Source organism: Hemiscyllium ocellatum, chromosome 10 (assembly GCF_020745735.1).
Source record: "Hemiscyllium ocellatum isolate sHemOce1 chromosome 10, sHemOce1.pat.X.cur, whole genome shotgun sequence".
Lineage (NCBI taxonomy): Eukaryota > Metazoa > Chordata > Chondrichthyes > Orectolobiformes > Hemiscylliidae > Hemiscyllium > Hemiscyllium ocellatum.
In genome coordinates, this window is record NC_083410.1 from 109,169,728 (window position 1) to 109,187,275 (window position 17,548).

At 46.4% G+C, this 17,548-nt stretch overlaps 1 protein-coding gene across 1 annotated transcript in view; it reads right to left on the bottom strand.

Annotated features, from left to right (window-relative positions):
• The window catches only part of pcsk2 (proprotein convertase subtilisin/kexin type 2), a 90,713-nt gene that overhangs the window by 7,067 nt on the left and 66,098 nt on the right, over positions 1 to 17,548 (bottom strand). Inside the window, exons 9-10 of the mRNA XM_060831092.1 lie at positions 2,391 to 2,606; positions 2,069 to 2,169 (exon numbers count right to left, since the gene is read on the bottom strand). Coding sequence (XP_060687075.1) covers positions 2,069 to 2,169; positions 2,391 to 2,606 — 317 coding nt within the window. The remainder of the gene's footprint in view (positions 1 to 2,068; positions 2,170 to 2,390; positions 2,607 to 17,548) is intronic.

The following is a 17,548-nucleotide window of genomic DNA, read 5'->3' on the forward strand; positions in this document are numbered from 1 at the left end:
AGCTGAGAAAACAGTACTAACGCCCTGGTGTAACACAGGAGGAGTCCTGCTCAGTTGCAGATGTCACCTTCTGGGTGAGCTGTTAAACTGGGACCCTTTGAAGAAGGTTGGGGGGAGGTGCCACCCAAAATTCTGACTAACATTTATGCCATAGTTATCATCATAAAAACATGAGCAGATTTCTGAGTATGGGAACTTGCTATGTGCAAATTGGTTGCTGCATTTCATACATTCCAACATATAAGGAGCAGGAGTAAGCCATCTGGTCCCTCGAGCCTGCCCCGCTATTCAATAAGATCATGGCTGATCTTTCATGGCCTCAGCTCCAATTACCCACCCGCTCACCATAACCCTTCATTCCTTTACTGTTCAAAAATCTGTCTATCTTTGGCTTAAAAAGGTTCAACAAGGTCACCTCAGCTGCTTCACTGGGCAGGGAATTCCACAGATAAACACTGTTTAATTTTTCAGGAAATCCTCCATCCATAACCATAGAAAGGCATCTTGCCTTTCGTCTTTCATGATCTCAAATGAGCAATATCCTTTGCTCATCTTTGCTTTGTGAAGTTTTATTCACAGTGATGTGAAGCATGTCAGAGTACAGGATTAGCGTGGGCTCCAAGGATCAATTTCAAATCAAGGCAGGAATATAGTCTACTGTCTCATCCAAATACTGGCACGCCTGACAGGATGAGGTGGAAGATCAAGCGATCAGATATTTGAGGGGTTTAAGATGATTCATGAATTTAATAGGGTAGGTAGAGAAACCATTTCCTCTTGTGAGGCATTAGCCCAGAACAAAGCAGGCATAACCTTGGAGTTCAAACCATGCTGTTAGGACTCATACAAAGAGAAGTCCAGGCATCCCACTCTCTCCCTAAAACCTGTTCAGAGTATAGGTCAATTAAAAGTTTCCAAAACAAGTTGTTATTTTATTGGTGAAAGGGTATTACTAGATATGGAGTCAAGATGGGTACAGGAGTGGTGGTACAGGTAACCAATGCTCCATTGGAATGGAACAGGTGTGAGGAGATGAATGGGTTCCCCCAGTTTGTATATATCAAAACTGTACACTGATCAGGCTCTGGGCAAGACCACTCAACCCAAAACATTAACTCTGATTCCTATCCACAGATGCTACCAAACCTACTGAGCTTTTCCAGCAACTTCTGCTTTTGTTGCTGTAGTTGACATTGATAGTAAGTTATTTTATCTAACTCTTTAACTAACTTCGACACTATATATGTCTCATAGCATTTATGAACCAATATAATTTACATTCTATTTATCCATGGGATGTGGGCATTGCTGGTTGGGCCCAGTATTTATTTCCTGTCCCCAGCTCCACCTTGAGAAGGTGGGGGTGAGCTGCCTTCTTGAACCGCTGCAGTCTATGTGCTGTAGGTAGACCCATAATGCCCTTAGGGAGAGAATTCCAGGATTTAGAACCAGCAACAGTGAAGGAACGATGATATATTATTGAGTCAGGATGCTGAGTGGTTCAGAGGGGAACATATAGGTTAGATTCCCTACAGTGTGGAAACAGGCCCTTCGGCCCAACAAGTCCACACCAACCCTCCGAAGAGTAACCCACCCAGACTCATTCCCCTACATTTACCCCTGACTAATGCACCTAACACTACAGGCAATTTAGCATGGCCAATTCACTTGACCTGCACATCTTTGGACTGTGAGAGTAAACAGGAGCACCTGGAGGAAACCCACACAGACACAGGGAGAATGTGCAAACTCCAAACAGACAGTTGCCCGAGGCAGGAATTGATCTCGGGTCCATGGCGCTGTGAGGCAGCAGTGCTAACCACTGAGCCACCGTGCCACCTATATAGGGGGGATGGGTGTTCCCATGTATCTACTGCCCTTGTCTTTCTGGATGGAAGGGGTGGGGGGTTTGGAAGGTACTTTAGGAGGAACCTGAGTAAGTTGATGAATAGCATCTTGTTGATGGTACACACGTGATATGAAGCAACGTTCAACATGGTTTGCATATTGTCACAAGCACAATGGAAAGTGGACAGGGGACATGCCAAATGAAGTACATCATACATACTTTGCTTCCAAGGCCAGGGCAAAAACCCCAGCGGCTTCTGGTGCTGCAGCAGATGTCCCAGAATGACGGAGAGTGCAATTACCGTACAAATCAGTTGTTGCCTTTAATAAAACAATTGTGGGGAAAAGGAAAGAGATAATTAGGTCATTTATTTAATTAGGCAGCTTCTCTGTTGCACACTCGACGATAGAACAGCAATATCAATTACACATATCACTGAATGGCAGCCACAGCATTCTGAAAGCATTAGACCCCCCCGACAAAGGAGCAGCTGCTGCTCCGTGTCAAACAGCGTGACTGAGACAATAATATCAGTGCTCACCACACCAGCCTCTGGGTTTCTCTTCCTCCCATTGCTGAAGGTAGAGGCAAGAGTTGAGGAGCAGCTTTCATCATAGAGCGCCGTCCGGCCGTCGTTAATGGCCGAGTTGATGGAGATAGTCCACATGCTCGATGCATAACCATCACAGTTACAGTCGTCATAGCTGCCCCCGTCCCCAGAGGCCCACACGTAGATACTTCCCTTTCCATTCCGACCCTAGAGCAGATAATTACACTGTCAGGTTCAACAATCAGCTGCTACAAGAAGGTGTTCGCTGGGTCAAACACTTGCTCTGGGGAGCAACATTAGTGTCAACCACAGATGTAATCTTAAATGGAGACTCTCTGCACCCTCTCAAGTGGGAATAAAATATTCCACAGTGCTATCATGGACTGGGGGTTGGGGGGACAGAATCCCTGGTGTCCTGGTCAAAACTTAACCCTTAATCTTCTTCAGTTCTCAGTCTGATCCACAGCACCATTACCTCCACTATGGGAAGACCAAGGATTCACCAGGAATCCTCAGCATTCTCACTGCCTGCAGTTGATATGCATTGGAAGGATTAGCAAGTTGATAGTCAACGTACTTGGTTGTGACACCATAACATAATAAGAAATAGGAACAGAAGTAGGCCATTCGGCCCCTTGAGCCTGCTCTGCCATTCAATAGGATTACAGCTAATCGGTATTCCTCATGTCCATTTTCTTGCCTTTTCCCCGTAACCGTGGATTCCCTCACGATCATATTGAATGGCGGTGCAGGCTCGAAGGGCTGAATGGCCTACTCCTGCACCTATTGTCTATTGTCTATTGTCTATTATCTCAGCCTTCAAATACACAAGGACTCTGCCCCACAGCTCTCCATGGCTCTGAGAGAAGAAATTCCTCCCCATCTCAGTCTGAAATTGCCCCTTTTATTCTGAGACTGTGCCCTCTGGTCCTGGACTCTCCCATGAGGGGGAACATCCTCTCAGCATTGACCCTGTCAAGTCCCCGAAGAATTCTGCATGCTTCGTTGTAAATTAGTGCACTTGATCATCAAGTCCTGTAGTGGGATGCAAACTCGGGGCTTCTGGTTCAGAGTCAGGGACATGACTCTGCACCACAAGACTTCCATCCTTCATGTGTGATTCAGACTACACCACATTGCTGTTTGCAGGAGCTGACTCTGGGCAGATTGCTTGTCAGGTTTCTGAAATTCTACTCAGTAGAATAAGTAGCTTATTGGCTGCAAAGTGCTTCAGGATTTCCGGGGGCCGGGAAAGGCACTATACAAATGCGAGTCTTTCTTTTTATTACTATGTAATCTCACTATGTTGGGAGTGATAAAACTAGAATTACAGAAACAGTGGTGACAAGATCATTTGTAAAATGTTACCTCATAAAATGTGGAACAAAATAGAACTTATGGCAGGGACTGAGGACAATGACTTTATCAAATAGCAGAATAGGCTCAAAGGGCCAAATGGCCTACTCAGAGTCATAGAGCTGTACAGCACAGAAACCCATCCATGCTGACAAGACATCCTAAATTAATCTAGTCCCATTTGCCAGCACTTGGCCCATATCCCTCTAAACCTTTCCTAGTCAGGTTGCTCACTGAGCTGGCAGGTTTGATTTCAGGTGTTTCGTCACCATGCTAGGTAACATCATCAGTGAGCCTCTGGTGAAGCATTGGTATTTTGTCCCACTTCCTATGAATATGTCTTGGTCTGTTAAGGTGGGTGATATCATTTCTGGTTCTTTTTCTCAGAGGCTGGTAAATGAGGTCCAAATTGATATGTTTATTGATGGAGTTCTGGTCTGAATGCCAGGCCTTTAGGAATTCCCATGTGTGTCTCTGTTTAGCCTGTCCCAGGATGGATGTGTTGTCCCAGTCAAAGCGGTGTCCTTCTTCATCTGTATGTAAGTATATAATCTGTATACTAGTGATCGTGGGTTATATCTTTTGGTGATTAGTTGGTGTTTGTGTATCCTGGTGGCTAGTTTCCTGTCTGTGTGTCCGATGTAGTTTTGGTACAATCTTTGCAGGGTATTTTGTAAATGACATTTGTTTTGCTGGTTGTTGGTACAGGGTCCTTTAGGTTCATCAGGAGCTGTTTCAGTGTGTTGGCAGGCTTGTGGGCTACCATGATGCCAAGGAGTCGGAGTAGTCTGGTAGTCATCTCTGATATGTCTTTGATGCATGGTAGTGGTAGAAGGCTCATGCCATTCCATTCACTCCACCTAAGAATTCCTGAACATCATTAAAGACACCAAGATAGACGAAGACGAAATAATGGTCTCCTTTGCTATAACAGTCCTATTCATACCCATCAACATCAAACTGGCCAAGGAAACACTGACTGCACTGCAAGACAAACCAAGGACACAAACACCAGATGCACCAACTCCATCAGCATGGACAACATCTTTAAGCTAATGGACCTGTGCCTCACTACTCACTTCACCTTCAATGACAAGACCTACACACAAATCATCAGAACACCCATGGGATCACCAATATCAGGCTTCTTAGCAGAAGCAGTAATGCAGACACTCAAACAGCTCTCCCCATGATCCAACCCAAACTTTGAGTCCGCTACATGGATGACACCTTTGTCGTCACAAAACAGACCAAATTAGAGGAAATCTACAACATCATCGACAACGCGGTTGCTCTGTGGCTAACGCTGCTGACTCACAGCACCCAAGGACCAGGGTTCAATTCCTGCCTTGGTTGACTGTGTGAAGTTTGCACATTCTCCCCATGTCTGCGTGGATTTCCTCCCACAGTCCAAAAAGATGTGCAGGCCAGGTGAATTGGCCATGCTAAATTGCCCATAGTGTTAGGTGCATTAGTCAGGGGTAAATGTAAGGAAATGAGTCAGGGTGGGTTACTCTTTGGAGGTTTGGTATGGACTTGTTGGGCCGAAGGGCCTGTTTCCTTACTGTGGGGAATCTAACCGAAAACATCCTTACTGGCATAAATTTTACAAAAGGGGAGGAGAACAACAACAGACTCCCTTTCCTAGATGTCACAGTGGAATGAACAGCTAATGGAGAACTGCAGATCAGTGTCTATAGGTAAGCAACACACACAGACTAGATACATAACTACAGAAGCAAACATCCTAACACCGACAAATGGAGCTGCATTAGGGAATTATTTACACGGACCACAAAACACTGTAGCACCCAGGAACTATGAACAGAAGAAGAACATTTTCTGTACAATGTAATCAAGAAAAGCAAGTACCCGATAAACACAGTCCAAATAGAAACAACACGCCCCGAAACTCTAGCCACATTACCATACATCAAAAACACCTCGAAGATGTCTACTAGACTACTCTGACCCCTTGACATCTTGGCAGCACACAAACCTACCAACGCAGTAAAACAGCTCCTGATTAAACTAAAGGATCCTATAACAAAACGTATATAACCAGCAAAACGAATGTCATTTACAAAATACCAAGCAAGCACTGTGACAAACACTACATCAGACAGACAGAAAGGAAACTAGCCACCAGGATGCATGAGCATCAATTAGCCATCAAAAGACATGACCTTCTCTCACTAGTGTCCTTACATACAGATGAAGAAGGACACCACTTTGACTGGGACAACACATCCATCCTGGGACAGGCTAAACAGAGACACACATGGGAATTCCTAAGGCCTGGCATTCAGACCAGAACTCCATCAATAAACACATCGAATTGGATCCCATTTACCAACCTCTGAGAAAAAGAACAGAAATGATATCATCCACCTTAACAGACCAAGACACATACATAGAAAGCAGGACAGAACACCAGCCCTTCACCGGAGACTCACTAGCATGGTGACGAACCATCTGAAATCAAACCTGCCAGCTCAGTGAGCAAACTTACACCTTGAACCTCAACCTGAGCTACAAATCTCTCAAAAATCGCCTTCCTATTCATATACCCATCCAGATGCTCCTAAATGTTGTAATTGTACCATCCTCCACCACTTTCTCTGGCAGCTTATTACATATACGTACCACCCTCTGCGTGAAAAAGTTGCCCCTTAGGTCTTTTTAAATCTTTCCCCTCTCACCTTAAACCTACTCCCCCACCCTGGGGAAAAGATCATGCCTATTCACCCTCATGATTTTATAGACTTCTATAAGATCACTCGCTCAGCCTCCGATGCTCCAGAGACAATACCTCTCCGATCCTATTTGGTATATAAGGTGGAACATAACTTGCTGGAGTGCAATTAGCCTTTGGCAGTGAATTGGACTGAAAAAAGGGAGGTTTAAAAAAGAGAGAAATAAACATAACGAGACAGGCAAATTAAAAATGTGAAATTAGGGAAATGGGAAGACATCAGAATATGAGCAAAAAGCAATAAGGGCAATAAGAGGGTGCTAATTAGGCACATTCACAGGAAGGACACAGCAGGTCAGGCAGCATCCGAGGAGCAGGAGAATTGACGTTTTGGGCATAAACCCTTCTTCAGGAATGAGGCTGGTGTGCCAGGCAGGTTGAGATAAAAGGTACGGGGGAGGGGATTTGGGGAGAGGCACTGGGAATACGATAGGTGGAAGGAGGTGAGGGTGAGGGTGAGGATGATAGGCCGGAGAAGGGGTGGGGGCGAAGAGATTAGGAAGAAGATTGCAGGTCAAGAGGGCGGTGCTGAATCCGGGGGTTGGGACTGAGATAAGGTGGGGGGAGGGGAAATGAGGAAGCTGGAGAAATCTACATTCATCCCTTGTGGTTGGAGGGTTCCTAGGCGGGACGATGAGGTGCTCTTCCTCCAGCGTCATGTGGTCAGGGTCTGGCAATGAAGGAGGCCAAGGACCTGCATGTCCTTGGAGGAGTGGGAGGGGGAGTTAAAGTGTTCAGCCATGGGGTGGTTGGGTTGGTTGGTGTGGGTGTCCCAGAGGTGTTCCCTGAAACGTTCCACAAGTAGGCGGCCTGTCTCCCCAATATAGAGGAGACCACATCGGGTGCAACGGATACAGTAAATGATGTGTGTGGAGGTGCAGGCAAATTCACCTATACTCCTATACTCCTGCCCACTCTTAGAATCCCATGATTCCCTGTGAGGGTGAAACTCTGTCTGTCTTGAGCTAAATGTATTCAGTGACAGGGACTCCACAACTGTTTGGGGTAGAGAAACCTTAAGGTTCACGATCATCCAAATAAAGGCATTTTTCCTTATAGAATCCCTACAGTGTGGAAACAAGCCATTTTGCCCTGCAAGTCCACACTAACCCTCCAAAGAGTTACCTACCCAGACCCATTCCCCTGGCTAATACACCTAAAGTACACATCCCTGGACACTATAAGTAATTTCAGCATGGCCAAACCACCTTAAACAGCACATCTTTGGATTGAGGGAGCAAACCCACACTGACACAGGGAGAACGTTCAAACTCCACACAGACAGTCGCCTGAGGCTGGAACCGAACCTGGGCCCTGGCACTGTGAGGCAGCAGTGCTAACCACTTAGCGAACATGCTTGGTCCTGAATATCTGCCCCTTATGCTGAGATTCTGCAGTGTGTTTTAATTCTCTGAGCAATGGAAACGATCTTTCAGCATCTGCACTCTCAGGCCCCTTCAGAACAACAGGTTAATGACCATGAAGGACTGGGGTTCTATAATAGAGCTGGAAATTGCTGAATGTATGGAGGCCATGCAGAAAGCTGAGTTAATTAGGGCCAGTCAATGTGGACTTTTAAAGTAATGCTAGGGATAGCAGGTCAGGGAGCAAGAAACAGAGTTAATGTTTTGACTCTGCTGTGACTCTCCTTCGGAACCCTTGTTTCTGCCCTAAGTAGAGTTAGGAATCTGGCCTCCATCTCCAATCCCTGCCTCTTTGACCTTCCTCCCCAAACATTGTGGGGTTTACTATCCAGCACTGTGAGGGGATGGCAGTGCACAAACAGGGTAACCTCAGGCATAACCTTTGGGGAATCTAGATTTCCGTGATTTCAGTTGTTTGTCTCCAGTGGCACTGATGCCCGTATCGAAATTGCGGCAGCTAATCTGATGCACAGAAAGATCCCACGAACAACAAGGAGCTGCGTGTCCTGTTGGTTGAGGCCAAAGCATGTGAGGGTGGGGAGAGGGCGAAGTCCCGTCATCAACGTTCTTCCAAGAGCGACTATTGATGGACTCCATCTTCTGTCTGTCTGAGAAAGGTTAGCATCTTATCTGATGCAGGTTGGCACAATGGCTCAGTGCTGCTGCCTCACAGTTTCAGGGACCCGGGTTCAGATTCCAGCCTTAGGTGACTGTCTGTGTGGAGTTTGTATGTCCTCCCCATGTCTGTGTGGGTTATCTCCAGGTGCTCCAGTTTTCTCCACAGTCCAAAGATGTGCAGTTTAGGGTATACAAAGTTAAAAATCACACGACACCAGGTTATGCTCCAACAGGTTTAATTGGAAGCACACTAACTTTCGGAGCATTGCTCCTTCATTAGGTGGAGATGAAGGAGCGTCGCTCCGAAAGCTCATGCTTCCAATTAAACCTGTTGGACTATAACCTGGTGTTGTGTGATTGTTAACTTTGTACACCCCAGTCCAACACCGGCATCTCCAAATCAGGTTAAGATGGATTGGCCATGCTAAATTACCCCATAGTGTGCAGGGATGTTAAGTTTATGCCTGGTAAATGCAGGGTTACTCCAGGGAGCTGGGTCTAGAGGGTATGCTCTTTGGGACTGATTGGGCTGAATGTTGTCGTCCCCAGCAGAGGGGTAGTTATGTCACCGGTGTGCAGCTCAAGCAGAGAGGCAAGCAAGCTGCAGAACCACTCGATGCAGGGATATGTGACTTCAGTCCCAGGCAGCCAGCAGCAAGGAGCAGGGCTGTGAGTATCTGATCACGTCTTGCTACATGTTCCTTTGTTGCATAAAGAGCAAAGCAGCTCTGCCGGGACAGTGAAATATGAGTGAACTGACAGGAGACAGCTACAAGCAGCGCAAATAGATTTCTGTTGCATAATAATTTTATTTATGGCTGACATTATTTGTGTGGGTGGAAGGCAATTAGATGAACAAAACACATCTCAGTGTTGCCAAGGGAGATTCCCCAGTGACTCGGCAGACAGTTTGATCATCTTGTTGGAGACCCCGGGGTTTTAACTCCCCGGGTTGTGTGGGTTTACAGTTTCGGGGCAAGGGCAAACAAATTGAGAAGAACATCAGAAATAGGAGCAGGAGAAGGCATTCCGCCCCTGCTCTGCTACGCACTGTAATCGTGGCTGATCATATATTCATGGAATCAAACAGTACAGAAGAGACCTTTCGGTCCATAGGATCTGAGCTGCCTACTGACATTTTACCTCAACTTCACTTTGCAGTCCTAACCCCAAATCCATTAATTCCCAGAAAACTATTGCTTTTTGTCTTGCTCATTGACTGAGCTGCTGAGGTAGAGCATTTATAGGATTCACCACTCAATGTCTCCTTGTCTCAGTCCTAAATAGCTTATACCGATTCTGAGACGTTCACCCCATTGCTGTATCAAGGTGGGAAACATGTCAGCCATCTTGTGCACAGCAAGCTCCCACAGACAGCAATTCCGTAATCTCCTTAGGGATAGTATCTTAGAATCTCTACAGTGTGAGAGCAAGGCCATTTGACCTACTGAGTCTGTACTGACCCTCCAAGGAGCATGTAACTTAGACCCCAATCTCCGTAACTCTGCATTACCCACGGCTAAGCCACCTCACCTGGATGCAATAAGCATTTTAGTATGGCGAATCCACTGAAACTGCAGGAGGAAACAAGAACAGCTTGAGGAAACTTATGCAGAGACAGGGAGAACATGCAAAGTCCACACAGACTGTCTCTCTTAGGTGGAACCGAACCCAGGTGCCTGGCGCTGTGAGGCAGTAATGCACCCCACTGAGCCGCCATGTCAGATGGTGTTTGTTTTCGTTTTAATATGAGTTTGATCCATGCAGGACTGGAGTGCAGAGTGATAACTGCTGTCTTTTCCCATTTCAGGATTAAACATTGTTGCCTTGGTCAATGGTATCCACTTCAGCCAGAGTGACTGGCTCCCTGAACTAAAGCTTAGCTCTATCATTGGGAGAAAACTAAAATTTGCTTTTGAACTCAATCCATGATTCTTCAGAACTGAGACCTTCTGTTCCAAAGCCAAAACCAAACTAAAGGCCTTGATGTGCAACAAGATCTGGACAATATCCAGAGTTGGGCTGAATAATGGAAGTAACATTCATACCACACACCAACACCAGGCAATACCATCTTCAAAAAGAGACAATCCAACCATCATCCCTTACCATTCAATGGTTTTACCATCATTGAATTCCTACTTACAACATCCTAGCGGTTATCATTGATCAGAAACTTAACTGGACTCACCAAATAAATACAGTAGCAACAAAAGCAAGTCAAAAGCTAGGAATACTTTGTAACTCACTCTTGACTCCCCCAAAACCAATCCACCATCAACAAGGCACAAGTCAGGAGTGTGATGTATTACTCCGCACTTGTCTGGATGGGGACAGCTCCAACAACACTCAAGAAGCTCGACACCATCCAGGACAAAGCAGCCTCCTTGATTGGCACCGCATCCACACACATCCACTCCCTCCACCACCAACGCTCAGTAGCAGCAGTGTGTACCATCTACAAGAGGCACTGAAAAAGCTCACTAAAGCACCTAAGACAGCACCTTCCAAACCCATGACCACTTCCAAGGGCAAGGACAGCTGATACATAGCAGATACATCGGAACACAGCACCATAAAAGTTCCCCTCCAAGCTACTCACCATCCTGGCTGGGAAACATATCAGTGTTCCTTCACTGTTGCTGGGTCAAAATTCTGGAACTCCCTCACAAAGGGCATTGTATGCCAACTCAGTGCATCTGGACTGCTGCGGTTCAAGAAGGCAGCTCATCGCCACCTTCTCAAGGGGCAACTATGGATGGGCAATAAATGTGGTCCAGCCAGCGACACCCACTCCCCACGAGTAAGTAAGAGTGTTTCTGTTCTAAATGAGTTTCTGAACCATTTGTTAAAAAACATTACAATCACAAAACTGACCCAATCCAATTTATAGCTTGCAGACCTTTCACCATGAGATCTCTGTTCAGTGCAGAATGCAAATGTGGCATGCACTTAAACTCTGACAAACTCACCCTAATAATTCTGACTTGACACCACTATGACTAGCAAAGTGAGGAAAACCTTGAAGCCATTAAGTCTTGTTTAGATTTTCCTCCCAATTACACAGGTGAAGGGCCAATGTTTAGATTGAGCAGTGAATTAATAAATCCCCGGTTGTTGTCAACATTGTAACCTGAATGGTACAAGCTAATCCATCCTCACACAGTGCAGCAACTTGTCAGCAGATGTTGTTTTCACTGCTGTGTGCTTCCCATTGGTTTGCCAGAGGTGCTAAACCAGAGCTCAGAAACAAACAAAAAGGTCCTTCATACTCGTATCAGACAAACCAACTTTCGCCAGAATTTACACTTTGCTACAAAGCAAATCAATATTTACATTTGAAATTTTTATAAAATTCTAAAACACTGTCTTCAGTTACGTGGAGGTGGTCACGTAGCAGTGAGATCACTGGACTAGCAATCCCAAGCTCCTCCAGACTAATGTTCGACAGTCATGGGGTCAGATACCCATCAGGCAGATGGTAGAATGCAAATTCAATGTTATTGTTTTGAAAAAGCTATCCCACTAATTGCCATGTAACCACTGTCAATCATTGTAAAGCCCAACAGGCTCACCGCTGTCCTTCAGGGAAGGAAAGCAAATGTAATGTTGTCATTTATCTCAAGAGGGTTGGAATATAAAAGCTGCAATGCGCTTCTGAGACTTCATAAAGCTCTAGTTAGGCTCCATTTAGAATACTGTGTCCAATTGTGAGCCCCCCCACCTCAGGAAGGACACACTGGCACTGGAGTGTGTCCAGTGACACGGATGATCCCTGGAATGGTAGGCCTAACATATGACAAATGGTTGAGGATCCTGGGATTGTATTCATTGGAGTTTAGACGGTTATGGGGAGATCTAATAGAAACTTACAAGATAATGCATGGCTTAGAAAGGGTGGACGCTGGGAATTTGTTTCCATTAGACGGGGAGTCTAGGACCCGTGGGCACAGCCTTAGAATTAGAGGGGGTCAATTTAGAATGGAAATGAGGAGACATTTCTTCAGCCAGAGGGTGGTGGGCCTGTGGAATTCATTGCCACGGAGTGCACTGGAGGCCGGGATACTGAATGTCTTCAAGGCAGAGATTGATAAAGTCTTGATTTAGGAAGGAATTAAGGGACACGGGGACTGTGCGGGTAAGTTGAGTTGAAATGCCCATCAGCCATGATTAAATGGGGAAGTGGACTCGATGGGCTGAATGGCCTTACTTCCACTCCTATATCGAATGATCTTATGTTCTTTTGGAAATCTGCCATCCTTACCTGGTCTGGCCTACATGTGACTCCATACCCAAGGCAATGGGGCTGACTCCTATCTGCCCTCTGGGTATTAAATGCTGCCCACATTCTCTGGCAAATGTTTATAAAGAATGTTGTCCTCACAGGAGAGAAGGTTGAGAGGAGATTTGACGGAGTCATTCAAAATTATGAAGGGTCTGGATGATGCAGGCTGTGACATGTGATCCTTAAGGGCACTTGACTAAGGGAATGGATTCTGAAAGGACGTTTCTCCTTGTGAGAAAGGCTAGGACTAGGAGACACTCACACAAACAAGTGTATCTTCCATTTAAGAAATGGACGAGGCAGAAATATTTTCATTCAGGGGCCCATGAGTCTCTGAAACTCTCCTCCCCAGAAAGCGGTAGAGGTGGGGGTCATTGAACATTTTTAGGGTGGAGCAAGATAGATTCTTGGCCAATGAGGAGGTCATTGGGTTTGGTGGGAATGTGGAGTTGAGGCCATAATCAGATCAGCCATGACTTTAATGAATTACAGGTCAGGCTAGACGGGCTGAATAGCCTTTGCTTTGTATATTGAGAAACTCTTCCCACTGGCAGAAATGTCAAAGACCAAAAGACTCTATCAATATGATAAATGGCAAAAGAAACCCAATGGTCACAGGGGAAATAACCTTTTCCCTTAAGGAACGGTTTAGGATCTGGACTTCCCGAGTATGTGATAGAAACAGAGTCAATCCTGGATTTTGAAATGGACTACAATGATTAGCTTTTAACTTTACTTCTTTATTTTTCTACCTTGTACCAAGGATTTGATAACTAGGTACCTGGCACCTAAGATGGCATCGGGAATGACAACTTTGTACACTTTTCACTCTACTCCTCTACTTGAGCACACCTGAAATAAAATCTAATTCTAATTCTCAGGACTTGTCAGCCTATAGACGGGGTTGTGGGACAAGCAGAGATGCTCTTGCAGAAGGCCTACATGGGCTCATTGGACTGAAGGGTCTCCATTTGTGTTGTAGCCATTGTATTATGACTTGGTCACATCCATCTGGCTAAATCCACAAATCTGTACAAGCTACAGTCATTAGAGGACAGGAGACCCCAAGGTGTACATTACCAGTTGAGTTATGATGCAGAAGCCTTGATATGATTTGATTTGTTAGTGTCACATGTACCACAGTACAGTGGAAAGTGCTGTCTGAAGTGCTTTGCAGACAGATTGTACTACACAAGTGCATCAGGGTAACAGAATAGAGTGCAGGATAGTGCCAAGAAGGTGCAGAGAGAGATCAACATTAACATTAAAGAGGTCCATTCAAAAGTCTGATAACAGCAGGGAAGAAGCTGTTCTTGAATCTGTTTGTACGTATACACAAACATTTAAATCTTCTGCCAGACAGAAGAGGGTGGAAGAGAGTATAACTGAAGCTTTTGATTACTGGACACGTATTTGAGGGACTAATTTGACACACTGTAGGGAAATAGCTGGCATCTCTGATTAAACTGGGCAGTGCTCTCTCAAAGAGGAGACAGTGAGGTCTGCAGATGCTGGAGATCAGAGTTGAGAGGGTGTTGCTGGAAAAGTACAGCAGGTCAGGCAGCTGAGGAGCAGGAAAATCGACGTTTTCCTGATGAAGGGCTCTGACCCAAAACATCGATTTTCCTGCCCCTCGGGTGCTGCCTGACCTGCTGTGCTTTTCCAGCAACATACTCTCAACACTAGTGCTCTCAAAGAGCCAGGATAGATCTAATGTTTTGGGCCTTAACCCGCATTGTGAGATTATACGATTCATCAGCCCAATCAAAGAGGCACCGTCTTGCTGGGAAAGGTGAACCCGAATGTTAGCAGAGGTCCATGGAATGAAAGTTTTTCCCAATCCCACATTGTTACGTGAATTTCTCTATTCACCTCCATTCCCGCCCTCTCTCCAACTGTTGCTACCTGCTCCTAGGGTAACCTTCTGCTTTATTCTTCCATGGGATGTGGGTTTCATGGGTAAGGCCAGCAGTTGTTGCCACTGACCTGAGTGCCTTGCTCAGCTCTTCCAGGGGGCAGTTAAGCATCAATGACATTGTTGTGGGTCTGGAGTCACATGTTGGTCACACATCAGGAAAGATTTCCTCCCCTCTCGGCAACATTCTGACCCCAATGGCCCTTTGTGACTAGGTTATGATAGGTTCATGGCCACTATTACTTAGGCGAGCTTTATCTTCGACAACTTGTAAAGACTGGAATTGAAATTTCACTCACTGCCATTTTAGATTAGATTAGACTTACAGTGTGGAAACAGGCCCTTCGGCCCAACAAGTCCACACCGACCCGCCGAAGCGCAACCCACCCATACATTTACCCCTTACCCAACACTACGGGCAATTTAGCTTGGCCAATTCACCTGACCCGCACATCTTTGGACTGTGGGAGGAAACTGGAGCACCCGGAGGAAACCCACGCAGACACGGGGAGAACGTGCAAACTCCACACAGTCAGTCGCCTGAGTTGGGAATTGAACCCGGGTCTACAGGCGCTGTGAGGCAGCAGTGCTAACCACTGTGCCACCGTGCCGCCATGGTGGATTCAAATCTCCACACAACTACCCTGGGCCTCGAGGTTACTGACTCACTGACATAACCACTAACTATACCATCATTTCTCCAAAAACACAATCAGAGATACTCAATGACAGCAGACCCAAGCTTTAGATTAGATTAGATTAGATTCCCTACAGTGTGGAAACAGACCTTTTGGCCCAACAAGTCCACACTGACCCTCTGAAGAGCAACCCACCCAGACTCACTTCCCTCTGGCTAATGCACCTAACACTACAGGCAATTTAGCGTGGTCAATTCACCTGGCCTGCACATCTTTGGACTGTGGGAGGAAACCGGAGCGGCCGGAAGAAACCCACACAGACACGGGGAGAATGTGCACACTCCACACAGACAGTCACCTGAGGCTGGGATCAAACCTGGGACCCTGGTGCTGTGAGACAGCAGTGCTAACCGCTGAGGCACCGTGCTGCCCATAAATAGTGTAAAAGTGTTGCAAGATTGGGCCTCACGTGATCACACTTTTCCATGCTCCATCAGACCTCACCCCCTATCCTCTATCTCCCTCTCCTCCACCTCTCCCTTTTCTCCATCCCCAAACCCCCATCTAATCTGTCCTCCACCTCCCTCTCCATCATCCCCCTCTCGTCCATGTCCCTCTCCTCTATCTCCCTTCTCTTCCATCTCCTTCTCCTCCACCTCCCCTCACTCCAACTCTCCCTCTCCTCCATCTCTCCCTCTCCTCTATTTCTCCCTCTCCCATCTCCACCAACTCTCTCTCCTTCATCTTACCTCTCCACCATCTCCCCATCTCTTCCTCTCCTCCATCTCTTTCTCCTCTCTCCTCCATCTCTCCCTCTCCTCCACCTCCCTCTCCTCTATCTCTCCCTCTCCCATGTCCTCCATCTCCCTCTCCATCATCCCCCTCTCATCTGTGTCCCTTTCCTCTATCTCCCTTCTCTTCCATCTCCTTCTCCTCCACCTCCCCTCACTCCATCTCTCCCTCTCCTCCATCTCTCCCATATCTGCTATCTCTTTCTCTCTCTTCCATCTCCCATCTCCACCATCTATCCTCTCCTCCATCTCTCCCTCTCCCATCACCTACATCTCCTGCTCCTTCATCTCACCTCTCCTCCACCTCCCCTCCTCCATCTCCCCCTCCTCCACCTCTCCCTCCTTCATCTCTCCTTCTCCTCCACCTCCCTATCCTCCATCTGTCCCTCTCCTCCATCTCTCCCTCTTCTCCATCTCTCTCTCCTCCATCACCACTCTCCTCCATCTCCCCTCTCCTCCATCTCCTTCTCCTCCATCTCTCCCTCCCCTCCATCTCCTTCTCCTCCATTTCTCACTCTCCTCCAAATCTTTCTCCTCTATCTCACTCTCCTCCATCTTCCTTCTCCTTCTCCTCCATCTCCTCTCTCCTCCATCTTCCCTTTCCTCCATCTCTCCTCTCCTCTATCTCTCGTTGGTTGTCTGGGAGGATACAGCTGAGTCTGAGGTTCAGCCAGGGTCTTACTGGGAGGAGGTACAGCTTCAGAGAGCTGAATGGCCTGATCCAACATCTTGCTTTTACATTTCCAAACTAACATCGGGCTTTTTACTCGGATTTTCAGCTCCTGGTGGTTGTAGATGGGATGGTCTATCTTGAAATCCACTCTGAGAAGCTGGTGTGTGAGTCAATCACTGGAGTAACTCCAGCACAAGTTCGTTTTGAAGAATAAGTGAATGGTGCTGAAAGCCAGGTTGGTGGAGAGACACAAATGGCTTTTCAGTGTGTTATGTATGAACTTACAAATTAATAACAGGAGTAGGCCACTCAGCCTCTCAAACCGGCTCCCTCATTCAGTAAGGTCTGGGCAGATCTGATTACTCTGCATTCCTATCTTCCCTTCTTTCTTTTAGCTCATTCATGGGATGAGGGTGTGACTGGCTGGGCAGCATTTATGACCCATCCCTAATTGCCCAGAGAGCAGTTAAGAGTCAACCACTTTTCTGTGGCTCTGGAGTCACATGTAGGTCAGACCAGGATGAGGATGGCACTTTCCTTCCCTGAAGAATGTCAGTGAGCCAAATGGGGTTTTCCCTGAGAATTGATTCATGGTTACCATTAGATTCTTAATTCCAGAGTTTCATTGAATTCAAATTCCACTATTTGCCTTGGCAAGGTTCGAACCTGGGTCCCCAAAACATTACCAGGGTCT